The 14,877-nt window shown below is 41.4% G+C and overlaps 1 protein-coding gene across 1 annotated transcript in view; it reads left to right on the top strand.

The window, feature by feature from the left end:
• Positions 1-14,877, top strand: part of bmp1b (bone morphogenetic protein 1b) — a 54,846-nt gene that overhangs the window by 25,540 nt on the left and 14,429 nt on the right. Inside the window, exons 7-13 of the mRNA XM_079805445.1 lie at positions 3,214-3,338; positions 3,670-3,785; positions 7,440-7,542; positions 7,715-7,831; positions 7,922-8,067; positions 12,300-12,495; positions 12,574-12,699. Of these exons, the coding sequence (XP_079661571.1) occupies positions 3,214-3,338; positions 3,670-3,785; positions 7,440-7,542; positions 7,715-7,831; positions 7,922-8,067; positions 12,300-12,495; positions 12,574-12,699 (929 nt within the window). The remainder of the gene's footprint in view (positions 1-3,213; positions 3,339-3,669; positions 3,786-7,439; positions 7,543-7,714; positions 7,832-7,921; positions 8,068-12,299; positions 12,496-12,573; positions 12,700-14,877) is intronic.

Raw genomic sequence — 14,877 nt, 5'->3', positions numbered from 1 at the left:
CCGATTTTTAGCATTATAATCCTCCGAATGCACACACTAGAAGATTCATCTTGACACACCTATTGATTGTAACATTTTCACAGTGAAACGAGATCTCATGGAGACTCATGAGTCTTGAAAAGAAAAACAAACTGACGACGATCGACGACGAGGACGTGATCTTCTTTCTCAATACTCCACTTTTGTGGCTGACAAATTTCAGCTATTGAAGCACACAACATCCGGTTGGTGAAGCTTGCTCGCTCTCATTGGCCATTGTGGTATCACGTCAAAGGCAGTCCGCTCAAGATTTGGGACTGTATGGACTCCGACGGGATCGGGAGCAGTAAAATAATCGTAGTAACACCACACAATTGAAGATTTTTTGGACAAAAAGTCGGTTGTGAGAAGCCTTGAATCGGGCCACCCATATCATTGGGGGTTGCAAATTGGGTCTTAAAATCTGTGGCCAGCCTAATCCTGGTGTATTTTTAACCTGCATAACTATACATATTGAAGGATGTTGTGGTCAGCTTCTGTAAAAGTCACATTACTCTACAATACTATAGTCAGGGTTATTTTATTTTATTTTATGGATTGGTACTGTTCTGTATAATGTATTTTTCTAGTTTGATGAGCTATATATTGCTCTTTGTGTGGAGTAAAAAAGTTGTGCTCGTGAGCCATAATGCTGTGTGAATTGTTTTTGTAGTTGGTTCTTTTTAATGAATTGGTTAAACGTATTCACAAGTTAGTCTGAGTGATTCGCTAGCAAATTGGTCTGAATCTAGGAGTCTGGCATGGTTTCTCTCTGATTGTTATTTTTTGTGTTTTGCAAAGTGGCCCCTGTCCTGTGGCCTCTCAACTAGGAATATTCACATTGTGCGGTTTTACCTCCAGCATTTTGCTGTCAGGGGATCCTGGAATTAGGCCAAAACAAACAAAGCCCTTCCAGGCTTTTTTGTCCTGGACAATTGCATAGCTGGAGTGCTGTTGTGCTCTGGCATGCAGGGTGGGCTCCAGGGAGTCGGAGTCTGGGGAGGCAATGCTTTAAACTCTGCTCTGACCGCTCTGCGTCCTCATGTAGGCCATTCAGGGTGCTGTCATCTTGGGAACTAGAAGTGAAGAGCAATCATTCTGTTCTCAAAACATCAGAGAGAAAGACTATATATATAGTGGGCCGATGGCAGATATTTTTATTTAGGATTTATTGGAATTGGTTGGAAGGCAAGCTGGATCTTTGATGTCATGAGTGTCCCCAAAACGTATTTGGACACCTAAGACACTTATATATAATTAAAAATGTTTCTTGAGCACCAAATCAGCATATTAGAATGATTTATGAAAGATCATGTGACAATGTACTGTGGTATTTGGACTCCTAAGACACTCAAAACTGCAGCTCTTGTGGGGTGTTCCCGGTCTGCAGTGGTCAGTCTCTATCAAAAGTGGTCCAAGGAAGGAACAGTGGTGAACCGGTGACAGGGTCATGGAGGGTCAACCGGTGTCCAAGGCTCATTGATGCATGTGAGGAGCGAAGGCTGGCCCGTGTGGTCCGATCAAACAGACAAGCTATTGTAGCTCAAATTGCTTAAGAATTTAAAGCTGGTTCTGATAGAAAGGTGTCAGAATACACAGTGCATCGCTGTTTGTTGCTGACCCCTGTCCACCACCGAAAGTGCCAACAGTGGGCACGTGAGCATCAGACCTGGAACATGGAGCAATGGAAGAAAGTGGCCTGGTCTGATGAATCACATTTTCTTTTACATCACGTGGATGGCCGGGTGCATGTGGGTCGCTTACCTGGGGAACACATGGCACCAGGATGCACTATGGGAATACCGGCGGAGGCAGTGTGATGCTTTGGGCAATGTTCTGCTGGGAAACCTTGGGTCCTGCCATCCATGTGGATGTTACTTTGACTCGTACAACCTACCTAAGCACTGTTGTAGACTATGTACACCCTTTCATGGAAACGGTATTCACTGGTGGCTGTGGCCTCTTTCAGCAGGATAATGTGCCCTGCCACAAAGCAAAAATGGTTCAGGAATGATTTGAGGAGCACAACAACGAGTTTGAAGTGTTGACTTGGCCTCCAAATTCCCCAGATCTCAATCCAATCGAGCATCTGTGGTATGTGCTGAACAAACAAGTCCGATCCATAGAGACCCCACCTCGCAACTTACAGGACTTAAAGGATCTGATGCTAACATCTTGGTGCCAGATACCACAGCACACCTTCAGGGGTCTAGTGGAGTCCATGCCTTGACTGGTCAGGGCTGTTTTGGAAGCAATAGGGGGACCAACACAATATTAGGAAGGTGGTCATAATGTTATACCTGATCGGTGTACATTTACCGGTATGCATATACTGTTTAAAATTTACATAAAAGTAGTTGTACTTTTTTATGGTGTTTGAAGACATTGCAAAATTATTTTAGATTTAAGAAAAGCTTGTGCAACATTTGCATGCAGTAACAATTTAAAGGCGCAGTAAGCGATATTTGAGAAACCCTGTTGATATTTGGAATCGGCACCCAATTTTTTCTAAAATTGTGCTGCAACTGTTACAGCAAATGCTGACCAAGTATTTGAAGGTTGGGTTAGGCGAGCTCATTGGCTATTGATACAGCAGGAACTGATCAGTTGTGCCCTATAGAGAATGATGTGATTTCAAGCAGATTGAGTTAAGGACCTATCAGCCTCCGCCAATCTAGAGTTTCACGACAGAACTTTGTAACTAATATTACAACAACAGCATATCTTGATTCCGTGAAACACAACAAAACCGTGTATCGAGCAGAAGCAAAGCATCCTTGGCATCCATTTTCACGCCGCTCTGCTCTCTAATATCTCTCCAGTGATGGAAATCATCCATGTAGGAAATCTTTGGGTCCCTGGTCAGTTTCATAACATGTAGCCTAATGTCTCAATATATGATTGAATTCATTTTTCAGATGCACACTGCAAAAACAAATTTGTTTTAACTTTAAAAAGTGTTTGTGCTGCCTTAAAATTTTAGTCAACGCAAATATCCAAGTTGTCACTTAGTATAACTTCACATTTCAAGTTGATTAAACTTAGAATTTTAAGGCAACACGAATACTTACGTTGAACAACTTTTTTTTTTTAAAGTGCATTCTCCCTGCTGCTGTATCTTAGATCCTCTAAAAGGTTTCTGAGAATCCACTTGTGAATAATTGGGGAGCTGTTGTTTTTATGTCTGAAAAATAGAGGCATCTATCTTGATACCATGCTGCCAAGATATGAGGTTGATGGAGTCCGACCTCCCATCGGACAGCGGACGAGACTGAGCAAAGGGGACATCGCTCAAGCAAGAAAATTATACAAGTGTCCAAGTAAGTGGGCCTTTACATCCCAGAAACCCTTTTCTTCTGCAATTGCTTCCAAAGTGTGGCATGTTCTTGACAGATACATTTGTGACTGGCATCAGTTTAATTATCCATTTACAGTGGGACAATGAAACAGCTGTATAATTATCCCCTATAACTAAACATTTGCCGTTTCAGTCATCTTTTTTAATCTTAGCTGGAATTATGGTGATTTCTTACTTCAAAATAAAATCATGATCCTAAAAACTGACCTTACCATCTGCAAAACTCCTACGGTTTCAAGGTCAAGCATCTGTGAGTTTCTCTCAATGTGGTTTCGACTCTGGTTTATGCACAGGATGTGGCGAGAGCCTTCAGGACAGCACTGGAAACTTCTCCTCCCCTGGGTTCCCTAACGGATATGCCGCATATATTCACTGTATATGGAGGATATCGGTCACGCCTGGGGAAAAGGTAGAACTTCATATAGAATATATAGACATTTTGATGGATATTTCATAACACATTTTTCAGTCAGTAAAATTTTTTTGTTTACATTACACACAAAACATAAATAATAAATATATTAATAAAATATTATACTTGTTTTCAAACAGCTTTTGAAAAGCATACCTAAACTTATAATATATTCCACCGTTTAAAAGTTTGGGGTTAGTAAGATATATTTTTTTTTTTTATATATTCAGCATGGATGCATTAAATTGACACAAAGTGACAGTAAAACATTAATAATGTTATTAAAGATTTCTATCTAACCCTTAAATGCATGACTGTTTCGCCAACCATTATTACATATTTGAGTCTTTAGCGACCCGGATCTATATCTAACACAGATGGTCTCAACCTGTCGCGATAATATAAAACTCTCCTGATATTAGAGTAACAATTACAGAAGAATAAAATAAAGCATATTTCATTACCTTTTGGAGCTTGGAAGGGTTCCGTTTGCGCAGATGTTTTATACCATCATCACTGTCCTCGTCAGAGCTCATTTCCAAGTACATTCAGCATCTGGCTCATATCCGCCATCTCAAACATATTATCAAAACCATCTTCAAAATCTATTTTTTGATCGGTGACAGCTTCCACCATCAAGTGACAGTGACACTAAAATATGATTGCGTACTGTATTGCCCTGCAGTAAATCTGAGCCATTTCAAGTTTTACAGATTATACTTACAATTCTTTTGTTTTCTGTCTGCAGTAAGTATGAGTGAAACGTCACTTCATCATTGTGTATCAGACATTGCCACCTTGTGGAATAAAGTTGGAAAAATTGCACTTATTCCATCAATTATTGTTGTGCAGAAAAAAAATATAAGTACACTCTTACGCACCTCGGGTCATTAGCGACCCTATACAATTTTTACAATAAAGCCATGCAACACACCCAAACTTTTACACCAATAAAGCAAACACTTTCAACCCATGACCATGAACGCCTCTCTCATCTACTACTCACAGACTGACACTTCTGTTATTGGAGAGAACCATGTGCTGTCATGAATAATTAAGAGACAGTGTCTTCTCATAGGATAAGAAAAGTCAGTCCCAATAATAATAACGAGACACTGACGTGTCATTGAAGTACTATAGTGCTCTGGCGCGTCACAACCTGTGACGTGGACACAATGTAGTTTTTAAACGCGGAAGACGAAAATAGGGGGAAAAAGCTAAAAGTTATCCAGTTTCACCCTTCAATTAAATCTAACAGATGCTAACATTGTGTTCAATGATGTTCAACACACATACCTCTGTCCATCCATCCATCCATCATCTTCCGCTTATCCGGGGCCGGGGCCGGGTCGCGGGGGCAACAGTCTAAGCAGAGATGCCCAGACTTCCCTCTCCCTAGCCACTTCCTCCAGCTCTTCCGGGGGTACCCCGAGGCGTTCCCAGGCCAGCGGGGAGACATAATTCCTCCAGCGTGTCCTAGGTCTTCCCCGGGGCCTCCTCCCGGTGGGACGTGCCTGGAACACCTCCCTGGGAAGGCGTCCAGGAGGCATCCGAAAAAGATGCCCGAGCCACCTCAGCTGGCTCCTCTCGATGTGGAGAAGCAACGGCTCTACTCTGAGCTCCTCCCGAGTGACCGAGCTTCTCACCCTATCTCTAAGGGAGCGCCCAGCCACCCTGCGGAGAGCTCATTTCGGCCGCCTGTATCCGGGATCTTGTCCTTTCGGTCATGACCCACAGCTCATGACCATAGGTGAGAGTAGGAACGTAGATCGACCGGTAAATCGAGAGCTTCGCCTTACAGCTCCGCTCCTACTTTACCACGACAGATCGGTACATCGACCGCATTACTGCAGAAGCTGCACCGATCCGTCTGTCGATCTCCCGTTCCATCCTTCCCTCACTCGTGAACAAGACCCCAAGATACCTGAACTCCTCTACTTGAGGCAGGAACTCTCCACCCACCTGAAGCGGGCAAGCCACCCTTTCCGACTGAGAACCATGGCCTCGGACTTGAGGGTGCTGATTCTCATCCCAGCCGCTTCACACTCGGCCGCAAACCGTCCCAGTGCACGCTGAAGGTCCTGGTTTGAGGAGGCCAACACGACAACATCATCCGCAAAAAGCAGTGACGAAATCGCGTGGTCCCCAAACCGGACACTTTTCTAGGCTGCTCCTAGAAATTCTGTCCATAAATATTATGAACAGAACCGGTGACATAGGGCAGCCCTGCCGTAGTCCAACATGCACCGGGAACAAGTCTGACTTACTGCCGGCAATGGAGACCAAGCTCCTGCTCCGGTCGTACAGGGACCGAACAGCCCTAAGCAGGGGGTCCCGGACCCCATACTACCAGAGCACCCTCCACAGGGTGCCACGAGGAACACAGTCGAATGCCTTCTCCAAATCCACAAAACAAAGGGTATAGAGCTTACCTCTGGAAAGGGTATAGAGCTGGTCCAGTGTTCCACGACCGGGACGAAAACCACACTGTTCCTCCTGAATCCGAGGTTCCACTATCGGCCGAATTCTCCTCTCCAGTACCCTGGCATAGACTTTCCCGGGGAGGCTGAGAAGTGTGATCCCCCTATAGTTGGAACACACTCTCCGGTCCCCCTTTTTGAAAAGAGGGACCACCACCCCGGTCTGCCAGTCCAGAGGTAATGTCCCCAACCGCCACGCGATGTTGCAGAGGCGTGTCAGCCAAGACAGCCCCAATACATCCAGAGACTTGAGGTACTTAGGTCGGATCTCATCCACCCCCGGAGCCTTGCCACCGAGGAGCTTTTTAACTACCTCAATGACTTCAGCCCGGGTGATAGACGAGCCGAGCGCTCAGCCACTGCTTCCTCAATGGAAGACGTGTCGGTGGGATTGAGGAGATCCTCGAAGTATTCCTTCCACCGCCCGACGATATCCCCAGTTGAGGTCAACAGCTGCCCATCTCCACTGTAAACAGTGTTGGTAGGGCACTGCTTCCCCCTCCTGAGGCGTCGAACAGTTTGCCAGAATCTCTTCGAGGCCAACCGATAGTCTTTCTCCATGGCCTCACCAAACTCCTCCCAGGCCCGATTTTTTTTTTGCCTCCACAACTACCCGGGCTGCAGTCCGTTTGGCCTGCTGGTACCTGCCAGCTGCCTCAGGAGTCCCACAAGCCAGCCAGGCCCGAAAGGACTCCTTCTTCAGCTTGACATCCCTTACTTCCGGTGTCCACCACCGGGTTCGAGGATCGCCGCCTCGACAGGCACCAGAGACCTTACGGCTACAGCTCCGAGCAGCCGCGTCGACAATGGAGGTGGAGAACATGGTCCACTCGAACTCAATATCTCCAGACTCCCTCGGGATCCGGTCGAATCTCTCCATACCATACCTCTGTTAAAATCTCAGAAATTTTGGTTTAGGGTTTCATGACCCTTTAACATTGATAATAATCAGAAATGTTTCTTGAGCAGCAAATCAGCATATTAGAATGATTTCTGAAGGATCATGTAACAATGAAATTACATATTTTTTACTGTATTGTTTAATCAAGTAAATGTAGCCTTGGTAAAAACATTTAAATACATTTCAAGAATCTTACCGACCTCAAATCTGTCAACGGTAGAATAAATAACCTTGTTCACTCTTTTCTCTGTACTTCTTTCTCTTTGTTAGATCATTCTTAATTTTACCTCAATGGATCTGTACAGAAGTCACTTGTGCTGGTACGACCATGTGGAGATCCGTGATGGATACGGGAGAAATGCACCTTTGAAAGGTTTGTATATTTATTAAGATTATTTATTCACTGTTTTTGTGTTAAATGTGTTTTAATGGCTTTAGGATTATTGGAAAGACAGTAAATCATTTAATATTCCAACCCTGTCCATGACGTTCTGGAAGTAAGTTGAGCTCCATCACTTTTTGGTCAATTTGTTCTTTTACTTCAGGCCGTTTTTGTGGAGACCAGCTACCTGAGGCCATCGTCTCCTCTGACAGTCGACTGTGGATTGAATTCCGCAGCAGCAGTAATTGGGTGGGGAAAGGCTTCTCTGCTGTTTATGAAGGTATAATTCCACTGATCATCAGCTGAGAGGCTCATCCGCCCATCTGAACAGATGTAGTGTTAATGTGTGATGTCCTATCCATGGTTTCAGCTATTTGCGGAGGTGAAGTGAGAAGAGACAGTGGACAGATCGAGTCACCCAATTACCCTGACGACTATCGACCTAATAAAGTTTGCACATGGAAAATCATCGTACCCCAGGAGTTTCATGTGGGCCTCATCTTCCAGTCGTTTGAGGTAGGGTTCATGAGTCTTGCTTTTTTTTGTTTGTTATTTTCATAAGGTATTCTATAACTAGCCTCAGACAGCACTGCAACAGAGTCTCTGAAACCACAAATATATATCAAGGTGGGTCCTTCTCAGGAAATGCTGTAATTTGTGCACCACTTGTCCTTATGACTAATACTGATATTGATATCAGCCATGTCTCTATTTATCATATATATTATATTAATTATATTTACTGCTGTCAAATTGATTTAATCGCATCCAAAATTAAAGTTTGTGTTTATATAATATATGTGTGTACTATGCATAATTATTACATGTATATATAAATGCACACACATACATGTATATATTTAAGAAATATTTGCATGTGTATATATATTTATATAATTTAAATTATATATAAATATTTTATAATATAAATATAACACATTTTTCTTAAATATATACATTTATGCGTGTGTATTTATACACTATATTGCCAAAAGTATTGGGACACCCCTCCAAATCATTGAATTCAGGTGTTCCAATCACTTCCATGGCCACAGGTGTATAAAATCAGGCACTAGGCATGCAGACGCTTCTACAAACATTTGTGAAAGAATGGGTCGCTCTCAGGAGCTCAGTGAAGTCAAGCGTGGTACCGTGATATGTTGCCACCTGTGCAATAAGTCCATTTGTGAAATTTCCTCACTACTAAATATTCCACCTGTTAGTGGTATTATGACAAAGGGGAAGCAATTGGGAACAACTGCAACTCAGCCATGAAGTGGTAGGCCACATAAAATCACAGAGCGGGGTCAGCGCATGCTGAGGTGCACAGTGCGCAGAAGTCGCCAACTTACAATAGTCAATAGCTACTGACCTCCAAACTTGGTGTGGCCTTCAGATTAGCTCAAGAACAGTGTGTAGAGAGCTTCATAGAATGGGTTTCCATGGCTTAGCAGCTGCATCCAAGTCTTACATCACCAAGTGCAATGCAAAGCCTCGGATGCAGTGGTGTAAAGCACGCCGCCACTGGACTCTAGAGCTGTTGAGACCTGTTCTCTGGAGTGACGAATCACGCTTCTTTGTCTGGCGGACGAGTCTGGGTTTGGCGGTTGCCAGGAGAACCGTACTTGCCTGACTGCATTGTGCCAAGTGTAAAGTTTGCTGGAGGGGGGATTATGGTGTGGGGTTGTTTTTCAGGTGTTGGGCTTGGCCCCTTAGTTCCAGTGAAAGGAACTCTTAATGCTTCAGCATTCCAAGACATTTTGGACAATTTCATGCTCCCAACTTTGTGGGCACAGTTTGGGGATGGCCCCTTCCTGTTCCAACATGACTGTGCACCAGTGCACAAAGAAAGGTCCATAAAGACATGGATGAGCGAGTTTGGTCTAGAGGAACTTGACTGGCATGCACAGAGTTCGACCTCAACCCGATAGAACACCATTGGGATGAATTAGAGCGGAGACTGCGAGCCAGGCCTTCTCGTCCAACATCAAGTGCCTGACCTCACAAATGCGCTTCTAGAAGAAGGGTCAAAAATTCTCATAAACACACTCCTAAACCTTGTGGAAAGCCTTCCTAGAAGAGTTGAATCTGTAATAGCTGCAAAGGCTGGGCCAACTCCATATTAAACCCTACAGATTAAGAAGGAGATGTCATTAAAGTTATTAAAGGCAGGCGTCCCAAAACTTTTGCCAATATAGTGTATATACATAATAATTATACACAGTACACACACATATATATTATGTAAACACAAACTTTTATTTTGGATTTGATTAATCGCAATTAATCAGTTTGACAGCACAAATGTATAATATATAATCAATATAATACAATATATAATTAATTATATATTGCTGCACTGATTTTTTAAAAAAAGCTTGTTTTTTCGAAAATTTTGATTATTCCTTATTTTTTCTCATAAATCTGTCCAAAAATACACAAATAGTCTAATTCTAAATGATTAATATAGAAGCAGTTTCTATTAAATTTTAGTGTAAACTTTAGCATACTTTTAAAAATAATACTTATTATGGAAATTATATACCTTAACCCTCATCCTTCCCTCGGTCATTTTGAACCGTAATGAATTAAAAAAACAAAAAAACATTGAGAGTTGAAAGAATGTGAAAAGTGTGCTTAAACTATTTATTTATTTATTTATTTATTTATTTATTTATTTATTTATTTATTTATTTATTTATTTATTTATTTATTTATTTTATTTTATTTTATTTTATTTATTTATTATGTATTGATAAAATCTAGTAAATTAAAGGTAAATAAAAAACAAAAACAAAATGCATTAAAAAATAGAAACAATATTATCAAAATTAAATAAAATAAGCTTTCTGGACAAAGAAAAAATTTATTATAATTTTAGGACTACAAAGTGCAAGGGAAGGATGAAGATTAAAAGAATATACTTAAGTGTGTTGTGCAAAATGTAGTGTTGTGTAATGATTCCACAGAATTAATGTATTATAGTGTAAGTGTATAAGTGTATTATAGTTAAAATTGATAGTAAATGCAATAAGTTGAACTTTGTGTTTAGTGTTTTTTGACCCACTTAAAGGTGAACTATGTAGGATTTTTGCAGTAAAACATCCAGAAATCACTAGGCCAGTGTTATATATTTTGTTCAGTTGAGTACTTAGAATATCCCAAATGTTTTCAACTATTTGTAAATCGTGAGAAAATTGCTATTTTAACCAAGGAGCCGGGACGTGTGAGCTATGCGTGTGAGGGAGTCGCCTGTTGATTGCGTCATATCTGCGTCACCCTCGGTCTCCGGTTTTATTCAGTGAAACACTTTACTCTCACTGCATTGTGAACAAGTGTCATAGCAGCCGCCGAGCGAACGTCATAACTTCCTTTTCAACACACTCAGATATATCTAATACGATAAACAGAGCTGCGTTACCTCACACTCCGCCGGCGACTATGCCATAATAACAGTCCCGCTCTTCAATCGCTCCTGCGGCCTTGCTCAGCTCCACAACACTCGGTCCTGCTCTGCTTCACTACAGTAATGTTAATAATCGCATCCATGAACATGATTTCTGCCCGAGTCCTATCCTGACTGTTTCCCACCGGCTGTGAGGTGAAGACCACATGTCCCAAGATTCTGCGCTCAAACGTGGCGTCATCAAACTACGCCTTTGTTTTGAACAGGCGACCTCTAGTGGACGGAAAAGTTACATAGTGTAGCTTTAAGTAGGACTGAAGTACATCTGTATATTAATATCATAATTACTTCTGTTGTCTTTGAAATATGGTTAAAGTGTATTGCTTATGGCAAATTATATACTTTAATGTAATTTCTACTAAAACTTCTGTCATGCATTTAAATATACAGTATTTGTAAGGATGAAGTTGTAATTTAGTATATTTAAAATATATGAATTTTACATGTAATATCGAATGACACTATTGTTAAAATGATAACAAAGTACTTTAGTCAACACATCAAATGATTTAAAAAGTACTTATGTACTTTTAATTTGACATTTTTACTTAAGAGTGATATTTTTTGTTAACACTAGTTAACATAATTTAACAATAGTTTACTTTAGTTAACATGAACTAAGAAAGAACAGTTCTTCTACAGCATTTATTAATCTTAGTTAATGTTAATTTCAACATTTACTCATATTTTATTAATATAATAATTACTAATATACTAATTAATATAATAATTCAAAGTTGTATTTGGTGACATTAGTTAATGCTTTGTGAACAAACATTTTATATTAACAAACATTAGCAAAGATTAATAAGTACTGTAACAAATGTATTGCTCATTGTTATTTCATGTTAGTTAATACATTAACTACTGTTAACAAATAAGACCTTGTTGTAAAGTGTGTCCATATTATATTATCTGCAAGTAGCCTACAGTTTTATAAAAAGATTCAAGCACATTCAGTACAACACTTTTTCACAAGTGTTATTGTGGAGGAGTGCAGAGAGAACATTATATGATAGGAAGAGAGAGGGGAACTAGACTGGGAAATGTCATAAAATGTTAAAGTCAATGATAAGTAGAAAATACAACATAAATCCATGAAATATCTGTGATTTACTGTGGCTTGAGTTTGTTGTCATGGCATCACAAGTGCTTATTAGCAGTATGACAGTCTGAAGGATTCTTCTGTTGTTCCTCTTTGACTGTTCTGACAGAGAGATGTCACAAAGTAACATTTCTATTACAATCCTTTCCTCATGAGCTTCTCTGTTTTCACACTCAGATTGAGAAACATGACAACTGTGCATATGACTATCTGGAAGTGCGAGATGGCGATTCTGAGAGCAGTCCTCTACTGGGCCGCTTCTGCGGCTACGAAAAGCCAGACGATGTCAAAAGCAGCTCCAACCAGCTGTGGATGAAGTTTGTATCTGACGGCTCTGTGAACAAAGCTGGGTTTGCGGCTAATTTCTTTAAAGGTGACACTCCTAAATTGCATATTGACCTCTTTGCCTACTTTTGTGACTTTCTGACCTTGAACTTTGCTTCTAATGCAGAGATTGACGAATGCTCCAAGCCTGATAACGGTCACTGTGAGCAGCGCTGTGTCAACACCCTGGGCAGCTACCACTGCGCCTGCGACCCTGGTTATGAGCTCGCCCCGGACCGCCGCAGCTGCGCAGGTGATACCAATACCTGCTCATGTAAAGCTCAATATAAATGGCTAAAACAGAATGTCGGATCATGTTCTACCAACACACTTTCATTCCCTCTTCATCACGCATAAACGCTCAGGACTCATTGGCGTCACTTTTTGACGTACAGGGTACTCCATTGCTTTCAGTTGTTTCAGTTGCCTTGTGTGTCAGATCAAGACACATTTAATTCTTTGCATGCATTTGTAAAATAAATGATTTTATAAATATTTATACTTTCATAAGCCCCGTTTCCACCGAAATTACCAAGAACAATTTGTCCTAGGAACTCTTTTTTTCCCCCAGACCTGCTGCTGTCTGCGTTTCCATCGCAGTCTAAAGTACCATGAAGATTAGTCCAGTGACATAGGACTGTGTGCGCATCCTCCGCAAATAAACTTTATAAAGCCTGAACCTCGTTGCCAGTCCATCGGCTGTATTTTTTAAACTCCATTGTTGATTCAAATAGCAAACAACTCTTACTGCACTCACCGCAACAGACTTTTAGGTTGAAATAAAATGCTGCGTGAACTCAACCAATCAGCATTTTCAGCGTCCAAGTCCCACCTCCGAAAGTTCCTGAACTTTGAAAAAGTTCTACATCGCAAGCAGGGCCGTTTTGAGTGGGACATTTTTACCTGGAACTACATTTCGACCCCGGTTCCTGAGGTCGAAACACATCGAGTACCACCCCAAAGTCCCTAGTTCCTGGGGAAAGTTGCCGCGGTGGAAACGCGGCTATAGATATTTTGGAGCACCTTACCCCACTCCTACCCTTAAAGTCCGAATGAATTTAAAATTAAAGTTTTTTGGCTTTTAGTATGAATATTTTGCCTTACTGTTATCTATAAGCCAGTGTGTTCCAAAACAATGTAGTGTTTTCAAAAGTACTGACCGCGATACCAAGTCGGTACTGAAATTTAAAAAATGTGATGCTTTGAGCGCTGTTGAGCTGGAATTATAAAGCCTCTGACTGGCCATTGTGCTCATGCGCTCATTGGATGTGTCTGTGATTGGCTACAATGATTAACGCACAGGAGCGTTTGAAAGCACACGGAAGTGTTTGAAAGCGGTAGCAGGAGCATCTAAAAAGCACAAGCAGGCGTCAACCAGCGGACCAGCAGACGTCTGCATTCAAATGCTCCCGTGCAAGCGCTCTGTGAAAAGCGTCATTGATGTACAGTATATGTACAACATGTTAGCCTGGCTCCGCCCTCCGACGTACTTCCGCTCAATCATTCAAATCATTTCATTTCCCTTAGTACTCAGTGTGGGACTGCAGTATATTCTTAGGTTTTCTCCGAACAAATTTTTACCGGTCCAATCAGCGAACAGAGTGAGTGGCTGAGAACGATGACGTTGATGTTGTGCGCTAGTTTGAGTTGTAGTTCAGTAATGGCGGCGCAGAAAGATGCGAGCAAAGCCATTCATTCCGTGGTGGCACCGCTGCGAATATCCAGAAGTTAAAGCCTTTCCAGCTCGCTCGGATAGTGGTGAAGGAATTGGCTGAAGCCCTATTCAGATGGTAATTGTTTCTTGTGTGGTCGGAAGGTATTGTCATCATTTACAGGGGCTAGTCAGTGATTTTATTGCCGTCCGTCTCCCACCACCCGCGTAAAAATCCCCGGCCGAATTACCTACTGTTTTAGACAAACACCAAGGTCGTGTGGTAATTTAATTGCTTTCCGAATCCACATCTCTGAGTTTTCAAGAATATATCACTTCAAAATTCACTGTTTATATCCTTTTTGACCACTGCAGAGCACCGTGCGGTTGCGCTTCACTGTAATTTGGATGCATTTCTAGACTTGTATTTAAATGCTGACAAGTATTTACAAGAGCAATATATTTCATCACCACTCAAAAAATAAAAAGAAGAAAAGCACGTAAACTTTTGAATTGGGCCGTTATTTACGGCAGCATTTATTCTTATCATACCAAGCATATGACATTATTTACGGCAATCATGTTACGGACCACGTGAGCAGCCAATCACAAAACTCTCCCCTCCACTGTGAATAAATCAAAATCCGAATGCACAAGTTTTAGGTTTTATCACTGAGGTGGCGTGCACAATCTGCACAGTTATTTTTACGGATTTCCATGTGAGAAACAGAGGCGAACGGCGCATGACATATTGCTTATTAGCTTGCATATTACTAGAAT

The sequence above is a fragment of the Gobio gobio genome, assembly GCF_949357685.1.
Source record: "Gobio gobio genome assembly, chromosome: 22".
Lineage (NCBI taxonomy): Eukaryota > Metazoa > Chordata > Actinopteri > Cypriniformes > Gobionidae > Gobio > Gobio gobio.
Note: the sequence above shows the minus strand (reverse complement) of the source record. Positions and strands in the feature narration are given on the sequence as shown.